Below are 20,906 nucleotides of genomic sequence, written 5' to 3' on the forward strand. Positions count from 1 at the left end.
TGGTGAAAAATGGTAAACGTCGCATTGCGGATAATAAACATGGATATCACAGAATATACTCGTATACGTACTAGCAACGTAGTTGTTATTTATCGTACCACAGCTGGAGATGAGATTACTACCGTAGATTTCGATACTACCACCAACGAATGCATTTGCAAAAAGCGTACATTAGACGTGGATGGTTAAAAATTCAAAGACAAACCCATTTCCAAGCTAATGTTGAGCTAATTTTTTTTTATATAATAGATAGCATATGTTCTTTTTTATTTTACAATCTATCTTTACATCAATTTTCATTTCGAGACGTCCGAACGTTTAGTTCTGAAAAGGTAAGGAAGAGACAGATGAACAGACTTACACTTTCGAAATTATAATATTAATATCGTCTTTAGTTAAATGAATAAATATCTATAAAACATCTAACATAAATGAATACATTATGAATCAAATTGTTGAATATAACTTCGTTCCAATTCATCAACTCAAGCTTAATCACAAGAAGAGCGATATATAAATCCTAGTAGTACAAAATAATAATTAGCCAAGATGCATCATAATTTAGCAATCTGTAAATAAATGAATGAATAGCTATAAAACATCCAACATAATTGAATACATTTTAAATCAGATTGTTGAATACAATTGCGTTGCACTTCATCAACTTAACCACAAGAAGAGCGATATACAAATCCTAGTACGAAATAATAATTGACATAACTTTTAAAATACCTTGAAAACCTTCATTAAAGATAATAACTGCTAAGTAGCTAGCCGAAAGTCCAAATCAAAGAATTCAAAGATTCGTTATTGTTTTGTGTCTCTGCTCCTAAACAACGAATTAATACCCGTTCCTTACGCCATTTACACCAACTGTCTTCGCCTTCTGGACAAAATTGATGCTGAGGGTTTTCATAGTACGTTGCCCAAAATATCTTCAAGCGAATCTGGATGGCGTCGAATTGCATGCTTCCAATGAGAAACTGACCTTCTGTGCCGTCCGTCTCCCTCACACATACACGAGACCTCAATTAGGATGCCCCATACAAACAAGCGCCAGTTTGCAACAAAGGGAATTATTAAAGTATACAAGGAATTACAGGTGGACTGGAAGTGGCAGATAAAGTGAGCGTGATTTGTGTCATATCATAAATATAAATCTGGAGGAATAGTCGCCTGCGTGGATATCTCTGTCTCATCTAATTCCTGTTCAGAAACTCTTTTAATATTAATATATTTAAAGTTTATTTTTTCTATTATGTAATATATTATAAAAGTTTTGTCTTTACTGTTACCATTTAAATTTATCTATCCTATTACAAATTGTTTTATATCTTATTTTTACAACAAATCCGATACCAAGCATCTTCTAAATTGATGGATATGAACACTCGTGGTGTTCTCCAACTGTATAGGCTGCCATTTACCAACAGGTGAACCATGCTTGTTTGTCATTGCAGTTACATAAAAAAAATCAGTCATAGAAGCCTCTTTGTAATTATTTTTACATACAGTAATTTTATGATGAAGTATATGAAAAAATACACATAATCGGAAGAGAAAGCTATTTGAAAGAACGAAAGAAAGAAAGGCGATATTTAGCGATAAAGCCGCCCATTGTTATGTCTATCTTGCACTTAGCATTTATGTTTTTGTCTATTTGTACATATTTCATATTAATTTATATGAAATATATACATATAGACAAAAACATAAACACTAATTGTATGTTCTGTAAGCAGAACAATGTATTTTTTTTTTATTATCAGATTTTAGTTTAATATATGTATGACTAGAGTCGAAATTTGTATGGATAAAATTCATTTCGTAAATAAAACTGGAAGTGAATATTTAAATTAACTTGAATATTAAAACTTTTCTAGTGATGCGGTATGTGGTTAGTATTGGATTTAGACCAGTAAAAAATAAAGCACATGTTGTTTTAATTATACAACATTCCGCTTTATGGTCCTTCGAGCCGGATAATATTTAATTATTATTATTATATATATATAACAATAATATAAATATTACATTACAAATAATATACTTTATTTATTATAAATTAATTTATAACTGCAGCCACTGCTAGGATATTTATGGCAACTTACATCACGAAGGCGTGGCACTAACCCTTTTGTAGTTGGGGTATAACATTACCAATTTATTAATTGTCGGTTAATAGGATATCAATTGTTATTGTAACGACTTCGGATTGTTAGTGATGTGACGATATGATAATCGATAAAATAAAAAATTGAAGTCACTCTCTATTAATTTTAGTATATAGAACTTGATTGATTATTGAAGAGAAGAAGAAATAAAATAATCATATTTAACTTAAAAAAATATATGTATTATACCAGCTGATAGAAACCTACATAAAAAATAATTGAATTATATAAATGTTTACTAGCAAACTTGTAATGAATTTGACAAATTTATCATTTATTAAGCACAAAATGAATATTCTTGATTTGTAGTATAAATAAATAATTAAGTCTTTATTTAGTATCTTTATTTTTTTCGAATATTTTTCGTTCAAATACTGTTTTACTATTAAATGTAATATGCTCATACATCTATAATCGACTTATGCATTAGATAATATACAAACAGCCTCTGTGGTCTAGCGGTTTATTACACCGCCTCCATTTCATTTTCCATTCCATTTCAGTTCCATTCCTCGGACGATACAACCATTTGTATTTCAGACTATGATTGTCTGTCTATTTGCTATGTTATACATTATGCACAGTTATATATTTATATATTTTTTTTCGAACTACTCTAATGCTGTTGGCCTCACTGACCTTTTCAGCTTCACCGGACGATAGAGGGCGAGAGCAGGTTGCACTCCAAACCCGCGGAAGAACTTATAGAGCGGCTGAAGGCCAACTCACGCTTGACGGATGCGACTTTGGATTGAGGGCACCGCTAGGGGTACGAACATCGGCGCAGGCCGTCGTAATTTCGATCCCTGTTTAAATTGGACAGGGGTCGATCGGAGAGTAAGTAAGTAAAAAAAAATGTACATATTTATATCGGTTGACTAATACACATAACAAATGCTGCTTAGCTTGGGACTAAACGGCGCTGAGTGATTTGTCCTGAGACATTATTATTACTATTAAAAGTTATTTAATTTCAATTAAACTATTCAGTCATATATGTACTTGGAATTAATATTTTAAAAAGCAATAACGTTAATCACAAAATAAATCGTTCGAGATTTCCGTTATAATAAACGTATAAATGATCGATTAATTTATTTATTCATTACGACACATCACTATATCATTCAGCGTGTAATGCTCTATCTTTAATCTTACCATTATTCAGATATCCATTATTTTCCTTATTAATTAAGGGATATCTAATAAATATCTGTAATATTATGTATTAACTTCGTTAACGATATTCATTATAGAGATTTGTAGAGAAATTGGCGACTAAGGTTTCATAGGGAAATGTACTAAATAGAATATTATGATATGTCTATTATAAAACACATCTTCACAGCTGTTATGTGAGATGGGGTAGTTAAAATTGTCAACTGTTAATGTAGTGATTTTTTTGTAGCCTTTTAAAGAATGCCAATTCTGAATTGTACCATAGAATTATACTACTTTACTGTAGAATAAAAAATATTTGTCTATAAAAATATACTATATTAAGTTTATATACAAAGATTATTTCTTTAATTCCTATTTACTGTAATTTAGTATGTAATATATATAATAGTCCGTACCGAATCGGATAATCCATAAGTTGGATTATGTATCACTAGTATGTTAACATAGTCGGCGTCAGTGGTCTAAAGGTTTAGCAAAAGCTAAAGGTTTAGTCAAAGGTTTGCTTTTACTGATGGTCGCAGGTTCGATTCCTCGCACGGTGCAAACATTTATATTCATGAGTATAATTGTTTGTGTCAGTCTGTGTGTATTCTATGTACACTATGTATGTATTTAAAAATAAAATCATAATGTTTATATCAGTTGTCTAGTACTTATAACAATCTGTTTACCGTGGGACTAGATGGCACTGTGTTAATTAGGTACTTAGGGTTTTATTTATTTATATATCATTGATGTATGTCAAAATTAAAAATATATAAATCTAAAGGATTAAACAATTTACCTTTTTACGCGAAAAGATTTAAATGTTCAATGAATTAATGAAAACAACAATATTTATTCCTAAACAAAGAAATATAAAGGAATCCTTTCCCGTGCATTAAAATATTATTTTTATTTTTCAATTTAATACCAGATGTAGTTCATTATTCCAGTAATTTGAAATTCTGTATGAAACAACTAAGCTGTTGCTCTCTTATGAAGGATAGTTAGAAACATACGTTAGAATAATTTAACGAACGAGTTATTTTTTTATAAAACTGTGACACAGTTTCATAAAAAAATAACTCGTTCGTTAAATTACTTAAATTAATACGTTCGTAATAATGTACCGGCGACAATTACCTGCCACTTACCTGGTACCTGAGGGTAGTCGTAATTAATAAGAATGATAACCTAGGACAATTCACACAGCGCCATCTAGTGCCAAGCTAAGTAGAGCTGGTATTATGGGTACTAGACAACTGATATATAATATAATAAATATTCAGACATCTGGTAAATACTTGACAGATATAATATTTCCTTAATTTATTGCAAATTCTATTAATTCATATTAAGCTGTAAGTTATTTTCTCATATAAACTTACATCCCTTATATCACTTCTAGATTATTCTAGATTACTTCTAGATTATTTTTAGATAAAAGATATATTTTTATCTTCGTAAAACTTTTATATAACATTTCATTAGTATTCGTCCAGCCGTTTGGTTGTGAAAAGGCATCAAACAGCCAGACAGAGACAGCTAGAGATACACTTTCGTATTTTAAGTATACTGCTTGCAACATTTGCTACCCGTGTATCACTAACAAGTGTAGCGACGGTCCCTTGGAGAGCTTTTATCAAAGCTACCCCTGGCGTGGGTCATATCACCCTACAAAATTGCAATGCACACGTATATTTGCAAATTAAGTTAACTACCACAGAAGCAATATTTCAGAAAAGAAATACAAAATATTTATGGAGTACTCTGTACGAGGACGAAGTTTTACTAAATAATATATATGATACTAAATTACTTTAGTTAATTAAAAAATTACATATACCGCGGTGGACAGTTAGAATTATTGTTAGTTAATTGGCTTGACTATGCGTTTGTGTACGCTAATCTCTGAAACCCACAACCAATTATGTTTCACTAATGTATGGTAAGCTACACTTAAATTTTAGTATTAATTTTATTCGAAACTGTTTAAATAGAAAAAAGTACTACAATTGAGTGAGATGCGAATTCAGTTAGTTTTGGAATATTTCCAATAGTGCAATAATGCAAAAATTCGTAATAAGCTGCGTAATAAGGTGCATAAGAAACTCTCTGTATATACCAAAAACAGTATCATCTAGTATCACCCTATTCTGAATGTTCATAATAAAATAATAAGGAAATAGAAATGCAACTAATAATTTCAATACTGGAATCACTTAATGTATTAGTACATATCCAATTGTATGATATACTGTAGTAACAACAAAACTGACGCAGAAATAAAAAATACTGCAACGACAACAGGCAGAACTTCGCACCAATTAAAATCATATTTGAAAGTCGCGTTTCAGAACATACGAAAACATACCTTTAATCTAATTACACAAGTGCGATAATTAAACAAATTACATTTTTTGAAAATTAACGCAATCCACTAACCAGATGGGACTTTAGCGATTCTCCACCACGAAATGCAAGAACATAAATCAGCCAGCTCGTTCATCCCATTGTGCTAAAAAGCTCATTTACTCTCACCATAATTATGTAACAAAAGCTAAGTAATTATGCAAGGAACGAAACAATCTACTAGGCTAGAATGGAATTATGATCTCTAGATGTGACTACGGGAATCTTAGAGACTTAGTTCTTATATAAGACATTTTACACTTAAGACAATTTTGCAATAAATTAAAGCAATGGGTATAAAATTTTACAATAGAACACCAAAAGATATACTGTAATTGCCTTTAAATAAATTTGAAACATCTATTAAATCATATTTATTGAACAAAGCCTATTAATCACTAGATGATTACTTAAATAACAATTGTGGATGGCAATAGTGGGTTCTTCATTTAATGTTAGACATAGACACCCAAATCAAAATCAAACAGTTGAATTTCTTGCCAGTTCGTCTCAATTGAATTGTACACTGAAGAGGATGGTAAGCAAAATATTAATATTTAAAAAAAAGTTACGGCTAAAATGTACTACATAATGATTTTTGATTTGAGTTCCCAGATGGGCAACTGAAGCCCTCAATTTTTGTCTAAAATCTGAAAATTTTAAAGTAGCCAGTTACTATAAAAGATCCGCAAGGATGCATTTCTGTCTGACTATAGCATTTAATTTCATCTTTCAAATTTTTATGTAGACTGTTTTTCATATAATGTTTGTTCTGTGTACATAGTAAAATATTTATTATTATTATTATTATTATTTCCACTGTTGTCTTAATTTCTCAGCTTTTGCTGTTTTTTTTCGCTTTGTAGCGTATACCATACTGACGGGCCGAAACCAAGTAAGTGCAGTGTAAGTGTGTATGTGTGAGTGTGAGTGTGTGCAAACTTATAGTGAGCCTTTTCAATTATGTGATTGGTGTTATGTCACATTCATTATTATTATTACTATTATCCTTAAGTTTAGAGACAGCTTCACTGTCTTTTCCAGTGGTGTGTGCAGACCTGTGGTGCTCGCTATTTTGCTAGTGACATCGTTGGCGCGGGTTAATTCCATTAAAAGATTAACAGACCGCAGGAGCGTTGAAATCGCGTTGAATACAGAACATGTAAATTAGCGGAAAGCGGAGCTTATAGCGATTTTCATTAACATTTCAAAGAGTGTACGAACTGTGTCGCTCATTTGGATAATGGCGCTAAATGTCCATTCACATTTTGTAATTGAAAATGTATTGTTTACTAAAAGAAAAGTATATATTTGTAAATAACTAGATACTTTACTCTTACTTTCTGCATAAAAATAATTCTATAGATTCTGTTAGCATAGAAATTATTTATAATTGAGGCTACACATATATTTTATTACTGCTAAAATTTCACCAAAAACAATTCTGTCTGGATAATATTAATGTTGCGAATAAAACTTTCTTTTTTTATCTTGTATTTCCTTTCTTAGTGATGATATATATGTTATTACTCTTTAAATGTTAAATTCATTATTTAAAGTAAGTTAAATAATATAATATTATCCAAACAAAATTGTTTTTGGTGAAATTTTACTAATATTACTTTCGACACATAAAGTTACCATGTTTTAAAACATACAATACAGTATAAAATGTATTTAAATAAAAATGATGTTTCTATTCCAGTTTTTTAGTTAGATTTCGATCTAAAATATACATATGTATTTTTTATGTAAGTATAGTAGTATAGCAAAGAAGCTGACGGCCCACCTGTAAGAGTTAACTGTCGCGTACGTACATTTATAACTCTACATACATTAGTGATGTGTGTTACACTATCATGTGACAACCACGATACCACTTTTGTCTTCCATTCCATAGGACTAAGATATCAAGCCTCTTATACAATAATTTAATTGCGTAGCCGCAGATAACTGCTTACAAAATAAGCTGCTTGGCGGCTGAAATAGGCGAAACTAGGGTACCCACGTATATGATTTTTTACCTCTAGAGAATTCCTCACAACAGTTAGAAATAGAAAACATTTTTAGATATCAAAGGAAATTGCTTTCTATACCTTAATGAAACAAGAGACACCAATTATACTAAGCAAATCATTACCATTCAGATATAATACAGAAATCACTAACATTAAAGAGTTCAATCATCCAGTATTATCTCATTACTCCATTAAGATTGTTCGTTACAATATGGTATAAGAAAAAATCTAATATTAACACATCCAAGTCTATGGATGCACAAATCGATAGATAAGCAATCTGCGTCCATTTGTCGTAGTATTATAGCGCTCTCCAGCCGACAGTGATAAATGAAGAGCCGAATGTAGCCAGATGTCATCAAGTTGGGTAGCAATATTTTCTTTTTCATTACGTGAAACGATAAACATTTTGAGACGATTGTTATAAACAATCATTTAAAACGAACTATCGAGATCTTCCTATTAATCATTTGACGGTCTTAGTGGTCTAGCTGTTTTGACATCGCTTTATTTCCGATGCTCGCAAATACGTCAGCTCGTATGGTACAAACATTTGTTTTCATAAGTAAGATTGTTTGTAACGGTCTGTGTTGTGTGTATCTTATTTAAATATTTACAAAAAAAGTATCTCAGTATTTTTATCAGTTATCTAGTATCCATTACATAAGCACTACATAGTTTGGGACTCGATGGCGTTGTGTTAATTGTCCAGTAATATCATATTAGTGTAATTAAAGTATTCTCTAAATACGTATTCGTTAAATTCAGTCATTTGTGTGTATATAAAGTAATTATAGATATATACAATTACAGATATATATATATAATACTGTACAATAGTAACAAATCACAACAAATTTTGTAGAAGTTTAGTAAGACATGCATTTGATAGCGTTAAAGTTTATAAAATGTCTGACACATGCTTATATATAAACGAATAGTGTTGTAATTTTTGTAGTAAAATAGTCGGGTTTCAATTTTCTTGTAAATATTAGATCATCATTAGAGATATTAATTATCGTTTTTTGTATACAGGTTCTTTCACAGACTGTCTTTCTTTTACTGACTGCCTTTCTTCTACTGTACTTCTTTAGCATGCAATACTACCTGCGTCGCTTGGCTACTTTCAATTATTGAGTTTGTCGTCCCATCTAATGCAATTACATTATACTGCTTTATTGGAGCGCCACTTGAGAATTTATTTTCTTAATCGATTTTATGGTGTCTTCTGATGCATAGCCGTTCATTTCTCTTTCATGCTGTTTTACATTGCGTCTTCTGTCTTGTAGTATATATTATTCATCTGCTACTTTTCCTGATATCTTCTTTTCTACTATTCAAAGGCGGAGTATTCTAGAGTTTTGTTTATCACTGGATGAGTGACTTGAAGCTTCTTCTGTAGTCACTGCAAAACCTAAACTAATCAAATACGTTACTTCTAATAATGCTAACATATTTTTTATTTACTATTACAATAGAAGGAAAGAGGAAAAGGGGAAGACTAAGACATAGCTATATCAAGCTGATTAAGGAAAAAATTATAGTCATTTGTATCAACAACTAAAGAGATTGATGGAAAATCGTAGAATAGCAATGGCATAAGCTCCAGCAAAAAGAGTGCAGCTCAAAGCAAGCAGCAGCAAAATATGAATGAATAAATAGAATATGGTAGCGGAATACTTTCACATGTTTTCCTAGCACAGGTTCTCTTCTCTTATATTATAATATATATTTTTTAAAAAGTTCTGTAATTAATAGATTGGAGTAAATATGTATAAGTTATATTAACGTTACTAATTTTATTATTATAAATGCGAATATAAAATATGTCATTCCTTGATTCATTGTATGACACGTCGAGGCCAATTTCCTGAGACCGTGGCTAATATACCTTCTCTATATCATTATGGTTCCCCGTCACGATCCCTCGGAGGAAAATCAGATCATTATTATGTTTCGAGATAATCCTATTACTTTCTGGTATATATTTGGGCGTCTCCATTTTCTATGCGTCAGTACATTATTCTCAGTAGATATATCAGAACGAGAATATTATATGACTCCAGCCTACTATTGGATTATGATTAGTATCAATTTTTATCCTAGTAATAATAATTCTTGTAAACTTTTCTTTTCACTTTTCACTCGGTAGTCTAGCGGTTTAGCACACCGCTTTACTTCCAATGGTAGCGAGTTCGATTCCTCGCACGGTACAAACGTTTGTATTCATGAGTATGATTGTTTGTATCAGACTGTTGTTATTATATATCTACGTATTTTAATATGATTTTTTATCTTTACTAATATTATAATGCGTTTGAAGGAGGCTTGTAAGTGAATTATTAAATAAATAATAAATAACCCTGGTTAATTAACACAGCGCCATCTAGTCCTACGATAAGTAGAGCTTGTCTTATAGGTACTAGACAACTGATATAAATACTTAGGTTTTTTTTTCGTTTGGAAATACATTCACAATAATGTACATAGACAATACCCAGACCGTACAAGGAATCGAACCCGCGACCATAGGAAGGTAAACCACTTAATCTCCCAGGCCGTCAGATCCAAAATATTCGTTATTGCCATATATATTTTGTATTATATTTCAGCAATAGAAATAACTGAGTGTTACTAATAAAGCATTATCTCCTCATCACAAGATAACAATTGAACAAAGAAACCAAAGAAGACATCAAGAAGAGAATTCAAAAATTTATACCAAGAAATCGTAGATAACCTGATCATCATCTTCTTTTTCTTTCTTATCCCATTTATTTGGGTTCAGAGTAATAGATAGATAAATAACCTGATATGCTTCTCTTATAGTGGATGAACTGTAGCTGTAGTACAACATTAATCAATTATAATATGACTAATATACGGCGAGCTACGATCATTTAAATACTACATAATGGTACTGGTTCAGAGAATATAGTGATAAATATACGTATATCAAAATTAATTTCAAACGTGTAATAGATTTCAGCAATAGTTATAATTTATATATAATCCATAGAGACACGACCTTAACTTAAGGACGTGTTAGGGGAACTGAAGGTAAAGTAAAAGGTACTGCTCAAAGGGAACCTAATTCCCGTAGGAACATGGCCGTCCCGGTTTGTGTAATAATTCATAATTAAGTTTATTTTCGCGCCGTCCTAACCCAATTATTCTACTACCGCTCTCGAGGAGACATATTCAGAAGCCGTACGTACTTACGCATATATATTATTAGTACAAGGACTATTTCATACTGTATTAATACATAAATTCTACTTGTAGATTTGAAACCACGCGTAACTCTCGCAACTAATTAAATACTTGATATTAATATTCGTATTATCCAATTTATTCACGCTTTGGCTTTAATGTCTTGTATTCACGTGATTTTTCATGTACTTATAATGGTAAACAAGGTAATTACCCTCCCTGATGGTTAGTGGTAACCGTCGGATCAAGATGCCATACCTGTTATACTGTAATTTCGCTAATTAATCTGAATAAATATATACCCTGGACAATTAATACGCCATCTAGTCCCACAATAAGTAGAGTTTGTGTTATGGGTACTATACTTAATATAAAATACTTAAATATCGTCATCTAGTCCCAACCTAAGCTTATGTTATGGATACTAGACACTGAGAGGAATAATAATACATATAATAATAATTAAAATTAATACATAATATATATAGAAAACACGCTGACCGGTACAAATAATCACACTGAGGAATCGAACCGGCGACCATCAGAAGTAAAGCGGTGTACTAACCGAGACCGTCTAAAATCTGCACCATAAGGCCAAAACCAAGCTTACAACGCAAGCTGCTTGGAGGCTACAATAGGTGACATTGATATGTATATATTAATAGTTCGGATATTTTAGATAAGATGTCCTACTTCTTTTAATAATATATTTTACGGCACCGGAAACTGGTTGTTTTGACCAACAATAACCAAGTGCACTGAAGTATCATACTAAGCATTAACTATTCAAAAGAGAATTTGCAGTATTGCCTCATCACGAAAATCAAAAATATCTAAATAGCAAATTGGGGTTACCAACAGTAATCACCATGTGTAGACTACAGCCTGTTTCAAATCAAGTCGTCTACCCTCGCCCAATCCGCCAATTACCCATAAGCACTATTCGATACAGCAAAGGACGATATTATGTTAGTAGGCCCAGGTCAAATTGATTCATTCGTTTTGCATAATGCATGAGAACATACAATAACCTGCGATTTGGGTTTCTGTATAACATGATAGCAATCTCTAAGGATCTTTTATTAGCTATATAAGATACGGTACAAATTGTTGATTGCATTTAGTAGTTCTAAGACTTTTTAAGAAATCAATTAGTAATGAAAATTCTAGTATTTATATTGTGCTAGGTGCGCCCGCGGTTTCACCAGTATGAAATTTATAGCCTATATATTATTCTGATGTATTAGCTATTTTACTGTAAAGTTTCATCAAAATCCGTCCAGTAGGTTTTGCGTGATACAGTAACAAACATCTATACTCACAAACTTTCGCGTTAATTTTATAAAAATTAAGAGACTATTGTATGCTCTACAATAAGAAGGAAACATAAATGAAGTAAAACTATAATGTATACACAAAAGATATGAAAAGAAGAAAAGAGAATATACAGCAGATGGATAGAGGATGTCAAGGCAGTGGCCGATGGTACTTGGGCAAACACTGCTAACAATAGAGACCACTGGAGATAGTTGAAGGAGACCTATGCTTGTTAGCAAACCGAAATAGATAACAGATATACAAGTACAAATACAAATACAAATATCTTTATTTTGCCTGAAAAGTGGTTTACAGGATTTTAAAAATTATAATTTATGTATCACACTTTTCACCAGAAACTGGCAAACAAACATTAACAGTGTCCATTTATTATTATAAGAGTATACATATTTCTCAGTTTCATTTTTATTTTCATCATTATTAAATTAAATTTAAATTTCTGGGCAAAGTACTACGATTACCAACTTCATGAATTAAAGTACTCATCAACAGAGTAAAAACACTTATTGATTAGCCATCTTTTTAACTCTCTCTTGAACATATTTATCGGTAGTATTTTTATATATGTAAAAAATGTACAACGTAAATATAAAAAAGTAAGTAATATCTTGAAAAAGTTTCGTTTAATCTTTTCTTCTATTTGCCAGTTAAGTAGCTTAAATGGTTTGTTATTAATAATAACAGCAAAGGATATTTTTATAGACTTGAACCAATAGAACAATAAAATATATCCAGATGTATATTGTTGAGAGCGTCGTGGTAGAGTGACTACTACTTTGACTTGTAGACGTCGGTAGCGAGTTCGAATCAAGACGATAACAAAAACTTTCCATATCAGTCTATATTTCTGAGTAATCACCGCAGCAGGAATTGCTGACACATTCCTGAAGTCAACAAATGAAAATTAACCTAAATTTCCTAAGACTCTACACCTATTACATTAAATTCAAATATACATAGCGAAATGTTTAATAAAAGTCTTCAATGCTTCTAATAACCACATAGGTTCTTTCTGTACAATGTAATATATATATTAAATATCGAACAGCCCCAGTGGTCTAGTGGCGATTTAGCACACCACTTTAATTCCTATGATCCCCGGCTCGATTCCTCGCACGGTGCAAACCTTTGTATTCATGAGTATGTTTGTTTGTATCGGTCTGGGTATTTTCTATGTAATTATGTATTCACAAAAAATCCTTTAACTATTGTCTAAGTATTTATATCAGTGTCTAGTAACCATAACATAAGCTTACCTTGGAACTAGATGACGCTCTGTATATTGTCCTGAGATAGTATTACTATATACCAGTCACGTAAACGAAGTCGCGTGTAATATATGTTTCATTTATAAATACAAAAACAGCTATAAAAATGCAAAACATGCAACGCCAAAGTTCTGCTATTAAAACAATGCTTTCTCACCCATATATATATGGTTCAAATCACCTCACCCCGCCCAGAATTATTGTCCAAACCAGATAACAAAGGACGAATTTGCATAGAAATAAACAAGGGTTGATTTCAGACGATTTATGAGTGTGTCGCCTGAAATAGGCTTTGTTTTCATCAAACTAACTAATGAGTGTGTAGTGAGAGTTCCCATGTGATACGCAATCGAATTTGTAAGCAAATTGGACTGTTTATTTATTACGGACATTTGTAAAACGGAACGCGCGTTTGAATTGGAAATGACTAGCATTTTCTGCTATAAAATTTTAAACTAATACGCACCTAAGGAATTTATTTTTACAACAAATAGCAAACAGTCTTCCGGCCTACTTAATTATTTATTTATAAAACTATACTATAATGCACGTAATTTCAAAGTACATATGTTGGAATTAACATCTTGCGGCATTATCTATAAGTTAACCATTATAAATACCTTTTTGATATATTTATTTATTTCTTTAAACTTTAATGCATAAATACAATATATAAATATACATATGGCGAACTTAATACCTATGGACGTTCTCTACCAGTCAACCATAAGGCAAACTGAGAAGTTAGTAAGCGGCGCATTATAGTTTACAAACATTTACGTATATATACATGTCATAATATACATATGTAATAATAATATAAATAGATTTAAATATATTGATAAAAATAATTAAGGTAGAATTAAAAAAAAGAATTAGAAAACAAAAATAGAAAATCGGGGACACGGACAAAAGGTTACAAGTTCAGATAATATTTTCGCAATTTACGTTTGAAGGCAAATCTAATCGTGGCAGTTTGATATGAAGGGGTAAGTCGTTCTAAAGTTTGATAGCCTGAACGGTGAAAGAATAATCGACGAAACCGGACAAATGATATGTGGGAAATGTCGCCTACATACATGTAGAAACATGGACATATATTATTATATCGTTGTTTTATACTTTTATACTCATGGTTACTTATGCGTTGTCATCCGAAGAAAGAAAGTGTTATGCCTATAATAATAATAATAATATCCGAGATAACACATGCTGTTATAGATAACTGATATAAATACATAAATACTTTTTTTCGTAAAAAAACAATTGACAAATTATATAAATACTTAAATTCATTTTTTTGTAAATATATACTTATGTACAATAACATCCAGACTAATACAAACAATCATACTCATGAATACAAATGTTTCTACCATGCGAGGAATCTAACTCGCGACCATTGGAACTATATAGGTGTCAGTGTCAATAGGAAAAGCTATTAAACTCTGTTAATTATTATTATATACTTGTCCCTAAGCCTTACAATGTCGGCATGATACTTATCACTTCGTTTCCAAACTGACAGGAACAAGTTAGCGCCCATGTTACCCATTATAAGTCTTGTTACAATCCCTTAATCACTTAACGTACATTTGAAGTTAAAACTTTGAGTTTGTCGACGTAATTTTCTTAATAATGTATGTGCTTTAAATATTAAATCGCTTCATAGCACACTTGTACACTTTCGTTTGCTTATACTCAAAGTTTGGTTTACTTGTAATTGAATTTCGTAATGAAATGAGTATAACAATGTTTTTGCAACTTTTTTCATCATTGTTTACAAGTCTATTTATATTATGTGTACATAATATAAATAGAAGAGAAGTTGATTTTATCAATATTTCTAGGAACACTGCTATAAACAAATACTAAATGCTAATAACAATTTAAATACATATGTATTTTATGTATTTTGTAAATTAACTCCTTAGGAATAGTCCCACGAAAACGAAACCCAACGAAACTGTAAATTCAGATAAATATCGCTTGGAGACACAGGAAAAAGTTAGTATACGATATATGTCAGTCACATATATCGTATACTAACTTTTTCCTGTAATAAGTAACCAAATACCAAATAGTGAAGAAATAGAAGTAACCTTTTTTAAAATAATCAAATAATCAGTTATCAATGTTCATAATTTTTGATTCTGCACTCATTCTGCCTGACTTTCCTGTGATAAGAAACCAAATTATTACGGTGAGGGATGACTGTGAATTACTCCCTGACATATTGAATTCAAGTATACCCAATTACACGTAGGCATATTGCGTTGCTTATATTGTTACCCTGGTCTTAGCACGAACAATTTTATGGTAAATAAGGTTTTACCTTTCGCAATATTTCAACTAGTTTGCACTAGACAGTCAAAATAGCTATGTTGTATTCACCACGTTTACCACGAGGTCGACAGTTGTTAACTCTGTCGACCCCACCTGAGATCTTGAAGATATATCGTTATGAATATAAAAGCTATGTATATGTAGCCATCAGCGGAGTTATGTTAAACATCTGCATGATAGATGATGAATATGCTAATACCTCGTAAGATTAGAATAATGTGCTCCTTAGTTGACAGATGCTTAGGTCTGGGGGAGATATTATTGTATGTAAATTTAGTTTTGCATGTACAACAAAACGTGTCTATGCACTATTCACCATAGAAAGAGTTTGTAAAGTCCTCTGCATTGGTGAGTCTGTATTACCTATTTCAGCCGCCAAGGAGTTGCTTTTCTAAAATGTCTTTAGATTTATGGGTGAGATTAGGTAGTAAAATTACAGAGTATAGTGATATGACATCGAGGAAAGAGGATTGTTAGTAGTATAAGCTTATGACTCCATTGCTGGTAATGCACCATGTCAGGTTGACCTCTATGCAATTTCCACTGGAAACCATCGTGATAAATTCTTGGTAAATTTCTCTAGATGGGCTAACTGACTTGACCTCATTTCCATTTTATCAGTGTACACTGGTCCACATTGAATATAGTGTCCAATGAAATAGGCAAAGTCTTAAAATAATGATAGGGACAATGACGGGCCACTGTCCCTTAAACATTTGTACACAATCGCTGCTACAGTCCCCTTTGTCGGGGCTGCTTTGAAGCCGAAGAAACAACCAATCACGTAATCCTGGAGTGCGCAGCAGTGGCCACACAATGAATACAAATCCTCGGAACGGTGAGGTTGCACGCGAAGCCTGTGAAGACAACAGAAGTCTTCTGCGCTTCTGGGAGGAGCTTGGCTGACTACGTTAGTAGTCTCGGCTCTACACGCACAACGGCCCAAATGAGATGCTAAATGCGGAAAATAGAGTCCACATTACATTACACCGTCCATTGGTGCACCGCCAGCTTAAGTCGTTAGCACAAGTGAAAGCACCATTCTTCTTCTTCTTTGTCGATTTCTCAAGGTTGAGGGTTCTCATCACCAGGAATGCTTTCTCCAACCACATCTCTCCAGGTATCTCTATCCTGTGCCAAGTGGACCACCGATTACATATTACCATTCCATTATCGTCCATAAAAAAGTGGAATGATGTCTTAATCCTCTGGAATAACAACACATACGAGGTACTACAAATGTCACAATCTATATAATGAATGAACTCACGACTTTCGGGTTCAAATCATGGTAATCATTCACTATGTTACGACATACATCTCTTCACATTTAATGTATTCAATAAATTCTAATTTGATAAGAATTTGCAGTGTGATTGATCAATAACTTTAACTCAACACCAAAGTTACAGTTAAATATAACAAAATATACCATTTAAAGATCTCATGCTTTCCTTAGATATATTTTATATTTTAACTTAAAAAGTCTATGGACTTACAGTTTAAAAAACTAAGACTTAAGATACTTACAGGAAGGTAGTTTTAATTTTTTACATAGTATAAAATAAAGTCGCTTCCACTGTCTGTTCTCTTAGATCTATTAAACTACGCAAAGGATTTTAATTAAATTTTTAGGAATAGATAGAGAGATTCAAGAGGCGTATATGTATAATACAGACACACGTTCTAAGCCGGGGCGGGTAGTTTAAAATAAACATCTTAACAAATAGATATAAAATAAAATGGACGATAAGTAATGTAATGATCTATATTCTAAATATATACATTTCTATTAAGTATATGTAGATAAGTGTCAATGTGCATAGGTGGATAATGTCCATTTAAATTGTAATACTAACTTTAAAATATTTCCCACACCCAGAGACAAGTAAGTATAAAAGAGTTTCACTATACAGTTTACGGCAAAAATTCGACAAAAAACACAAAAAGATTACACGTACGCTTTCCTCGGAAGACAAATGAAGCTTTTATAGGATGAAAAGAGCATTGTAGACAACGCCGAGATCAAACGTTAAAAGCCTTATTCTTGTTTCACACAATTTACTCTAAAGTAGGTCAATTTTAAAAAATGGATCGAGCTCATTTTATTTTCGTGTTGCCAGTATTTTTTTTGTTCAAATTTGTACGCTGTCATGTTAGTGTTGACGGCACTTTTTTAAAGAACATTAAATGAATTATATTACAAACTATAACTTTTAAATTTAAATTGTTATATATAAAAATAAGTGTAATATTTTATAGACAAATTACATAAAAAATATATTTATAAAATGATTTGTTTATTGACTAAGTCGTAATAAATTCACTTACTTATCGTATTGTAATATTATAATCACAAGGTGGCGTTGGAATAGGAAATATAGCAGGATTTAATTTAAATTAATTAATTTTTCTAGCAACAAAGGATTTATTATTAAGCAATTACAAAATGTAACAACTATACAGTCAATACAGTTATACCAGATAAGGTAACAAGGCATTGTCAACTGTTGATGTTGTAGTCAAAGTAACTCTTGAAATGCCCATATTTTGCTCGGCATATTTAAATTCGAATGACGAGCTTTCCACCGTTTCTAGGATTAATATTAGTGTTTTCTTTAGCAGAGAGCCAGTCAGAAATATAAATTGACAGACATACACATAAATCTGTGTCAACCAGATTTGATTGAATTTACGACCTCCTGCGCGATATTCAGGCTAGTAAGACACTAGGTGACGACAATTTTTGTGCTTGATTATTGTAATATATCGAAAAAAAATTATAGAGAGCTAGAAAAAATAAATAAAAATTGTGGAAAACTGTAAAATACAGATGTCAGCTAAAATATTACAAGAGCGACTGCATGCAGGTACTCCCTAAATTTTATTTAAATGCATGTTTAGTTCTCAAGGTGAATTCCGAAAACGTGACCTATAATTCGATGGAGCAAGCATTCTGAATGACAATATTTTTCTGTTCGTACACAGTAAGTGATATACAAGTCCGTCTGTACTTTTTTTTGCCTCAAAAGCAATGTTAAAGATTTGGGCATACACAGGGACGGACAGAAAGCGACAGCAAGTTTATTTTATACTATGTAATAACGATAAGTTGTATTTTGTTTTATAAAATAACAATAATATCTAAAAGACTTGCACGCATATTTATTATTTCAGCAGCTTTCTAGCGACTAGTGGTAAATAAGATAATATAACAACTTACGCATTAGCGTATAGTGTAGCATTTATTCTATTCTATTCTATTCCATCCCATTCCATTCTATTTCATTCTATTTCATGCTATTCCATTCTATTCCATTCTATTCTATTCCGTTCTATTCTGTTCTATTCCGTTCTATTCCGATCTATTCATTATTTCATATTACATATTCATATTACATCTTATTCCATCCTATTCCATCCTATTCCATCCTATTCTTTTAAAGTGCGCAACGATTAGTGGTAAATAAGGTCACTTACGCTTATGTAATTGATGGAGATATTCAGTGAATATATAGCAGAAATATAATTCTAAAATCTGGATTTTATTACAGTTGCACATAATATAACAGTTACTTAACAACAGGAACTCTAATTTTAAATGTGGTGGATTATACTTTTTATTCTAAAATCAATGTGCCTTATGGAAACGTATGACGGATATTACAGGCGTCACATGACTTGATGTCCGTAGTGCTTTTCATGTATATAGGCGACGGTTACATTTAAACTGGGGAAGCTCTGACATCAACACCAGAGGTAAGTCACTTGATGATTTTATACTAACCAACTGTCTTCAAATCCTAAATACAGGGTGCACACCGACGTTCGTCACTGCCACAAGACAAGAGGTACTAGATATAACACTCGCGACCGACAAACTGGCCGAATATATCACTCATTGGCATGTCAGCAATGAGAACTCCATGTCTGATCACAAGCACATCAGATTCACAATTGAGGCTGCAACAGACTCAAACCCCATACTCTACAGAAACCCAAAGGCTACAGATTGGCCTAAATACAGAGACAGTCTTACAAGCCTAATTGCGGACCTTCCGAAGAGTATCAAATCTCCTCTAGAACTAGAACTCGCTGTGGACATACTTCTAAGTGACATAATAAGTGCCTACCAGAACAACTGTCCCATCAAAACCAAAACCGCCAAATGTAAAACACCCTGGTGGAATAAGAGTCTAGAAAAGCTGAGGAAGAAAACTCGCAAATTATCCAACAGGGCTAAAAAGGGACCTTTCGAATGGGCCCAATATAGTAAAGCCCAAACGGAATACTACTGCGAAATTAGGAAAGCCAAAAGAGCATCATGGCGTGCTTTCTGCGAGGAGATAACTCAGACTCCCCAAGGATCCAGATTACACAAAATGCTTGCCAAGGCGCCAAATAACCAAATTGGACTTATGAAAAGGCCCAATGGTACCTATACGACATCAGAGGAAGAAACTCTACAGCTGCTATCTACAACCCACTTCCCTGGTTCGGTTCATATCTCAAGAGATAAGGAGAATCCTCCAAGCTCACATCTACAAAAGCCCAACCATGAGGCGTGGAACAGAGCTGCGAGGATTTTTCGACCAAAACAAATTATATGGGCTATAAAATCTTTCAAGCCATATAAATCATCGGGAGAAGATGGAATTTTCCCGGCCCTGTTACAACAAGGGCTTGACATCCTATCTCCCTATCTGGTAAGAATATTTAGAGCCAGCTTTGCCTGGGGTTTTATACCAGAACCATTAACGAAGGTCAAAGTTACCTACGTACCGAAAACCGGTCGAAGAGACTACTCGCAGCCTAGTCTCACAGACCTATAAGCCTAACCTCTTTCATAATAAAAACCATGGAAAAGGTTCTGGACCAACACATTAGAGCTACAATCCTCGAAAATGCTCCCCTGCACAGGAATCAACATGCCTACCGCAAGGGACATTCCACAGAGACCGCCTTGCTCGAAC

At 32.4% G+C, this 20,906-nt stretch overlaps 1 protein-coding gene across 1 annotated transcript; it reads left to right on the forward strand.

Annotated features, from left to right (window-relative positions):
• Window positions 1–19,859: 19,859 nt before the first annotated feature.
• LOC131841586 (uncharacterized) lies at window positions 19,860–20,765 on the forward strand. Its single transcript, XM_059189907.1, has one exon. It carries the CDS (start codon window positions 19,860–19,862, stop codon window positions 20,763–20,765), a length of 906 nt encoding a protein of 301 aa, XP_059045890.1.
• The last annotated feature ends 141 nt before the right edge of the window (window positions 20,766–20,906 follow it).

The sequence above is a fragment of the Achroia grisella genome, unplaced genomic scaffold (assembly GCF_030625045.1).
Source record: "Achroia grisella isolate CSIRO2021 unplaced genomic scaffold, CSIRO_AGI_Agris_v1 utg1847, whole genome shotgun sequence".
NCBI lineage: Eukaryota > Metazoa > Arthropoda > Insecta > Lepidoptera > Pyralidae > Achroia > Achroia grisella.